Source organism: Microcaecilia unicolor, chromosome 6 (assembly GCF_901765095.1).
Source record: "Microcaecilia unicolor chromosome 6, aMicUni1.1, whole genome shotgun sequence".
Classification (NCBI taxonomy): domain Eukaryota; kingdom Metazoa; phylum Chordata; class Amphibia; order Gymnophiona; family Siphonopidae; genus Microcaecilia; species Microcaecilia unicolor.
Genome location: NC_044036.1, coordinates 74,556,363 through 74,564,023, shown reverse-complemented (window position 1 = coordinate 74,564,023; position 7,661 = coordinate 74,556,363). Strand labels below are relative to the sequence as shown.

Genomic DNA, 7,661 nt, shown 5'->3' with positions numbered 1-7,661 from the left:
GTAACCAATTCCAATTTATTTTTTCTAGGTTTTGGTCAGACTGGATCAATATGCTATGGTAAATATAAGGGAGAAGGTATGAACTTGAAATAAGGTTTTGTACTCCTAATTTACCTCGGTATTTTATCCCCATGGCATTCTTATGCCTATGCTGTTGAGGAACCATTTTAATTTAGGGAGGAGCAGCAGAAAATCTTGAGGAAGGAAGTATCATGAGGACACTTCCTAAGAAGATTGGTATTGGTCTGCTGTAGCCAGTGGTTCTGTGCCTTGCATGGCCCAAATTGTTAAGAGACTAGCAGATTTTAAAAATAAAACAAAAAACACGCTCTCTTGAACACATTAGCTCCTTGTTTCTTTGAACTCAAATGTGGAACTTTGTGCTAAGTGCTTAGCCTTTAGTGCTTTATTGACAAACTAGTAATTTTTATTTCAATAAAAATTTCTAGCTCTTTGATAATGAGTATACAGATAGTAACATTTCCTTGTTTTGGTAATGGAGACTTTAGTTCATTGTTGTGCCTAGGCATTGTGTGCAGTCAGGATGTCCTGGGGAAAGAATGTGTGTTTAAAGTTGAGTACATCATCTAGTAACAGATACGAAAAAAATTGGCTGCATCCAGCAGAAGTTTGTTGTTTTTGCTCAATATTTAGAAGATGTAATACGTCTTTTTCTCTCCTTTCATTTATTTGATTTTATTTTTTTGTACAAAATTCAACAAAGCGTATTTATGGAGGTAAAATCTGATGGGGAGAAAAGACTGTGTTTACTTGTTCAAAGGCCTAATATGACCAAGCAAGATCCTTCCTGCAACAGGAAGACGTTTTTGTTTTTTTTAGAGCAGACAGAGTTCTTGTTTAGGGTGAGGTATGAAAAACTGACCCAGCTTTTTATTCTGCTTTAATGAAGACTTTTTCAGCTAATGGATAGTGCATGGTAAGTTTGTGCAAATGTGCTGGCAGAATCTGGATACTTGTGGTTTTTTAAGTTGTTTATGTGGTATTTTTTTTAGTCACCAATGGCCAGGTTGTCTATAAATAATGTAAGTTATTTTAGTGTTTTGTTTCCAGTTCTTGATGTGTACATTTTTCTATTAGTTATTTCATGCGTTAGCTTTCTGTGGATTTAGTACATGGTTAAAGCTGAATATTGGAACCCATTTTTCTGAAACCAGTCAATTTTGACATGAGTTGTATAGCCTAATTTTTCTTCAGTTTATTCAAGTTTTGAGGAATGTGACTTTTTTTTTAAGAATTGAAAATTTGATTCTGAGACATTAATTGCTGTTAAACATTTGCACAAAAATTGTCTCTTAAATAATAGCATCAGCTTAATATGTTATATTGTGTTAACTGTTCGGAACAAGTATAATCTAATGTGAGATGTAGGTTTATTTATAGGGCTTTGATAACATGAATGAAAAAGGTTTGGTTTTGTATAATATTGGTTCCAGTTCTGAAAAAACATTTTTTTTTTTTTTACTAATTAGGTTTGCATGAAGGCAGCTGAAAATCAAAACAATGAATTGCTCACTTTGAGTGCAGGATGAATTTACTCCTGCTCAGAATTCCCATATGTAGGATTCTGCATAGGGACCTTGAGGCAGTGGTGCGCTATTGCCACCTCCTCTCCCTCCTCCTCTCTTATGCAGATTTAGCACGTTAGAGGTGGAGAATGGCTCCACATCGAGCTGTCATCTGTTCTGCTGCTCAGCGCTGACTGCAGAATTTGACCTATTGGGCTATATGGTGTCCTGAAGGTTTCAAAATCAGCAGTCAAAGGTAGAGCAACATAGGAGGGGGATACGGCCTAAGTGCAGCTGCACTCCTCCTCCGCTTTTGGTACTTGGCTGGGGGCAGGTCCGCCGAGAGACAGAGCCGCTGCTGCTCCCACCACCCCCCCGGCAACCGCTGCACCCCTTCTCCCACCCTTGGTCTGTCACTCTCCTGCTCCTATCTGCTGGGATCCAGGCTATTGTGTTATACAATTACTCGGGTCCCAACAAACAGGAGCAGGAGAGAAACAGACCCCGGCTCTGGGCCCACCTTGGAGGCTGGCCTGGATAATCTTGGCCCCCCCCCCCCCCATTGACGGCTCTGATGGGGGTGGAGGTGAGCAATCTTGAGGATATTCTGTGGAGGGGAGAGAAAGGACTTTGTGTTTAGGAAGGAGAAGAGGAAAGAGAAAGCTGGTGCAGTGTTTTCAGGTAATGATGATGAGAGAGAAAGCTGGGGAGATATATGGGGGATTTAGAAACAGACTTATGGTGGGGTGTACTGGGAGCGGTGGGAAGGGGGCTGAGCAAGAGCAATGGGGATTTGTGTGTGTGAGGAAGGGGGGGTTGAGAGTGAGCTCCTGAATTATATGCTGTTGGTGTGGAGGGGGGTTTCAGAAAGAGCTAGGAGTTGTGTGCTTCTGGGTGGGGGGGTAGTGTGAGAAAGAGCTATAGGTCTCTATCCTGGGAAGGAAGATTGATGGAACTGGGGGGGGGGGGGGGGGGGTTCTTGGTATGGTGCAGGAGGAGAGAAAAAGCTGAAGGATTGTAGAAACTGGGTCTTCTCTTGTAAGCCTTGATATCTTCCCAGGGTGAGATCACTGGACTCTTTGCTAGGCTTGATCTCGCTCTAGATCAGACAAAGGGGATGCATTCAAGCCTCAGCTGGGAGAAAGCTTGGCGCTGTCAGGCTTGGGGCACAGTGGAGCCAGGCCTTTATGGTGGGTGAATTCTACACAAAATATTGCAAATAATTTTGAAGAATTAAAAAAGTGCACAAAATTTTCTAAGCTTTTGCAGTAAATTATTTTGCACCTCATTCCCCATGGAGCATGAATTGCATTGTTTGACTTGGATGTAACTAGAATTTCTATGAGGACAAGCGGGCCATATTCTCACAAGTGGGTGAGTCATCCACGTCGTGTGGTGCGGAATTTAAACAATCTAATATAGCATTAAGAGTATTGCAGCATCCCCACTGTGCATGGTTGGATGGCCAATACTCTGTGGAGGATGTTGAATAATGGAGTGCCCCAAGGATCTGTTGTGGGACTGGTGCTTTTTCATAAATTAAATAAAGATCTGGAAAATGGAAATGATAAATGAGGTGATTAAATTTACAGATGACACAAAACTATTCAAAGTTGTTAAATCACATGCAGACTGTAAGAAAATATAGGAGGACCTTAGGAAACTGGAAGACTAGTCATCTGTGGCAGTATGGCTCCATAGATAGGGTTAGAACTCTCAGGAATACTGCCACACACAAGGGTTGTAAGTAAAACAATAGCTTTATTAAGTTCAAAGTAAGGATTTTCCAAGTCTGTTCTCTCCACAGGCTGGATATTCTAATCAATCACTTGGAGTTTGAATATAGTTCCTTTGAGCCCTTTTCCTGACAGGATGTACAATTCAGTATATAATACTTTGTTCTCTTGCTTCAGGGTCCTTGCAGCCTGTCCCAAACATGGCTTCCACAGGTTAAATATGCAGTCACTTCTTCAGTCCAAGATTTATGTAGTCTCTCTCTCACACACACACACAACTGCACAGGTTTAGTCAACACTCTTAAGAGTCTAAGGAAATGTCCTACCTCACTGAAGCTTGTGCTTCTGGCAAATACAAGGTATCAGTGTCTGCTGAGGGCTGCTCCTCTTCTCTGGGCTCCCCTCAGGTACTGCATCCAATAAAATCACCCTGGGAGGATTCTTTCACTTGGGCCTCCTTCCAAGAGACCTCTTCCCTCTGGGCCTCTTGGTTCTACACTGCCTCAAAGCATTTAACCACCTCCTTGCCCGAGCCTTACCCCTCTGACTCAACAGGTTAGCTCAACCTGCTTTAAGGTGGCTTAACTTTAACACCAGTGAAGGAGTGTTCTTACAGATCCCTGCTGCTTTACCACTCACTTCCGCACAGCATCCAAATGACAGATGAAATCTAATGTGACCAAGTGCAGAGTGATGTTCATAGCTGCCCGATACAGGTTTCACATTTAGGAGTTCCCCCACCCAAGAAAATGATCTAGGTTTTATCATGAACATGACATTGAAATTCTCTGCTCAGTATGCAGCTGTGGCCAAAAAAAAATCAAACAGAAATGTAGGAATTGTTAGGAAAGAAATAGAAAATATGCCAAAGAATATTATTATGACTTACCTTGAGTATTGTCTGCAATTCTGGTTGCCACATCTCAAAAAAGATATAGCAAAATTATTACAGATTCAAAGAAGGGTGATCAAAATGATTAAGGGGATGGAACTTGTCTCATATGAGGAAAATATTAAGAGATTAGGGCTCTTTAGCTTGGAGAAGAGATAGCTGAAGGGGGATAAGATAGAGGTCTACAAAATCCTGAGTACAGTAGAAAATGGGTAAATATGAATCGATTCTTCTGGATGTGGTAAAAAATCAGTTTCATATCTAGGCTTAAAGGTTCAGACAAGTTCTTGGAGGAAATGTCCATAAATTGCTATTAAGGTAGAATCAGAGAAGGCTATTACTTATCCCCAAGGTCGTTAGCATGGAATCTTGTTACTCTTTGGGATTCAGCCGGATTGTAGTGACCTGGATTGACCACTGTTGGAAGTGAGATACTGGGCTAGATAGACCTTTGGTCTTGTCCAGCATGGCAATTATGTTCTTCTATGAAATTAAAATTAAAAAAAGGATGCTATCGATTCAGGTGTTCTTATGTTTTCCTTTTTCCTATAGCTGTGAACTTCAAAGAAGTAAATGAAGAAAACAAGAGGGAACTCTTCAGTGAAATATTTCATTCTATTGAAACTTTAGCATTCACTTTTGGAAACGTGTAAGTACCTTTCGCTTTACCTGTTAAGAGCTCACTAAAACTAAACATTTAAAAGCTAGCTAAATAAAGATAAATCCTATATAACATCAAGCAACGTATTTGTGAGCAGAACTTTTGCCATACGTACATTCTGCATTTAGTACAGATTCATTATTAGGTGTTTGATAAATAGACTTCATTGTCATACTAGACTAGTTCAGATGAATGGCTTTATGTCCATCTACCAGCGAAAGGAGAAGGAAAACAAATTCTTCTGATTTGCCATTAAAAGGGTATTGTGCAGACTGGAATGCTCAGTATTCTGTCTTCAAGCGGATGTGCAGCTCCTCTGTAGTGCTGCTCAGGGAGTCTCAGGCTTCAGATTTCATGCTTTTTGTCAAGATGAATTTTACAATCAACTATGTATGTATTTATTTCATGGATTTATATCCCGCTTCAAAATCAAAGCAGGTTACAATAAAAGCATTCATAATATAAAACACATCCATCAGACATTAACAGACATATAAACTCATAAATCTTAAGCGCCACTAGAAAGAGCTGCTAAGACTAATCTTCATCCATCAAACACTTTTACAAAATAAGTTTTCAACAATTTTTTGGATTGTTGTAATCTTTACAAAGTCTTAAATAACCTAGCAGGTGATTCCATAAATTCACCCCAGCTACCAAAAAAGCACAATTCCTTGTTTCTGTTAAACATCTAATTGTTCCTTTTCTACAGAATGCAGATCTCATGTGGTTCATACATGATCAAAGAATCCACAAAATATTGTGGAATCCTACCATATATACGTTGATGGATCAAAGTCAAAATTTTATATTGTACACAAAATCTTACTGTCAACCAATGCAAACATTTCAAAATGGGAGAAACTTGCTCAAATCTCTTTTTGTCCCCGAAGCATGTGAGCTGCTGCCTCTTTTTGTCCCCCAAGCGTGAGCTGCTGCAGACTGTGAGTTGTACCGCCGGTACCTCTTGCTGTTTGCATATTTATTTATTTATTTATTTATTGCATTTGTATCCCACATTTTCCCACCTTTTTGCGGGCTCAGTGTGGCTTACAATACGATATGAATGATGGAAATACAATTTGTTACAACTTGGTTATGGATTACATTGTGAAGAGTTATGCGAGACAATCAAAGTGTTGTTAAGGAATATAAACACTGGAACAAAACCTTGAAACATTGGAAGGAGACAGCGGGAAGTTAAAAGGGCATTATGTATGGTATACATATTTCTGTGAGTAAAGGTACGAGTGAGGTGGCTATTGTGAATTTGGGAGTTGTGGGCTCGGGGTTTCAGCTCTCCTCTCCCTGCCCAGACTGTTTTTTAGCGGTTCTTCAGAGGACTAGTTTTATCACGTCAGCTTGCTGAGTTCTCTGTTTTTTATGGGATTGTCTGCCTTTATTGGTTAACCTTTTTCAGGGTTCTGAAGCATAGTTAATTGACGTCATCACTAATGGCAGTCGCTTCTCACCGAATTCCTCCATGCTGCATGTGAGCATTGTCTCTCCCCAACCCTCCTAATGTATGTGAGCTGGCTTTTCTCTTGCTTTGGCTTAGCAGAATTTTTCCTTATTTCTCCACATGTACTTCAGCTTCTGGGGCAGGCTTGTTCTTTATTATCTAGCTCTGGGTACTGGTGCAAAAAAGGAAAACTGAGGGATTTTTCCCTTATGCATGCCGTGTGCTGCATCCCCTTGTTTGTTCTCCGTGTCCCTGGTACTATGAGAAGCTCTTATTGCCTCTTTTTCCTTTTTTTTTTTTTTTTTTTCAAGAATGGGCCACCGAATGCGGGAGTTGGCATTTCTTTTAAAATGCCTGGATGTGGTGATTCAGACCTTATCTATGTAGATGTGGTGATGCCTGCCAGGCTGAGCCTGGCTTCTCATGGTTTTCTATTTTATGTGGCTCCGCGTTCCTGCAGTACAGGGTGATGATTATGCACCCCTCCCCTTTTCTATTCTGTGGAGCCAAAGCATTTAAGGCTCCTTTTGACAGCACTGGCTTTGCTTCACCACTATGTTTACTTGCCAGACTATATGCTTCAGCCTGCTGTAACTCATGTAGCCTCGGTGCAAACCTACAGTTTTCAAGCTGGGCAAGTTCCTGCTTTCCTATGTACTTGGCTGGTGCTGTTTTGCTTCAGGACATGGCCTTCTGTCTGGGGGACATTGCGCCTTATTTTATCAACAGTGGTTTCCTTGTTAACCTATATTGGGCTTGCCTGTGTGTCACCCGGCGAGCCTCTCCATATCTGGCTATACATATGAGTAGGAGAACTTTCTTCGGTCTGCTCAGTGTGGTCTCTTCTTTGGTTGTACAGTACTATACCTTCTCGAGCTGCAGAGCACTGCTCCATCGCTGAGTGTTTAACACAGCTCCTGAATAGATTCAAGGTGCAGCTCCTTCTCAGCATGTCAAGCACAGCGCCCTCTCAGCATTTGAGTGGGTGGCATGTTCAACAAGATTCATTTCTGCAAGTGCAGCACAGCTTGGTCTCTAAGCTGAGTCTGCAGTTCAGTCTTTTCGACTCAAGTCAACCTCTATCTCTTGATATGGGCCATAGCCCCATCTCTAACTATAGGGCATAGCTACATATCTGCATGTAGAGCTCAGCTTCTTATATAATCTTATATAATTATCTCCATCTCTAAATATAGAGCACAGGCCCATCTCTGCATATGTTTCTAAGATAAGAGGGCACATCTCTCTCCCTGACTGTGAGCTACAACTATATTCCTAAATGTGAAGCACAATTCTGCCTATGATTGGTTAGTCCTTGGCTTAGGCCCATCTCTGGCTGTAGAGTATGCCTGCCTTCGGTTGGCAGGGTGCAGCTTCATTTCAT

At 41.1% G+C, this 7,661-nt stretch overlaps 1 protein-coding gene across 2 annotated transcripts in view; it reads left to right on the top strand.

Moving 5' to 3' along the window:
- Window positions 1-7,661, top strand: part of ARHGAP29 (Rho GTPase activating protein 29) — a 321,071-nt gene that overhangs the window by 144,405 nt on the left and 169,005 nt on the right. For both annotated transcript variants that reach the window (XM_030206020.1, XM_030206021.1), the window contains exon 4: window positions 4,707-4,803. In XM_030206020.1, coding sequence (XP_030061880.1) covers window positions 4,707-4,803 — 97 coding nt within the window. The remainder of the gene's footprint in view (window positions 1-4,706; window positions 4,804-7,661) is intronic.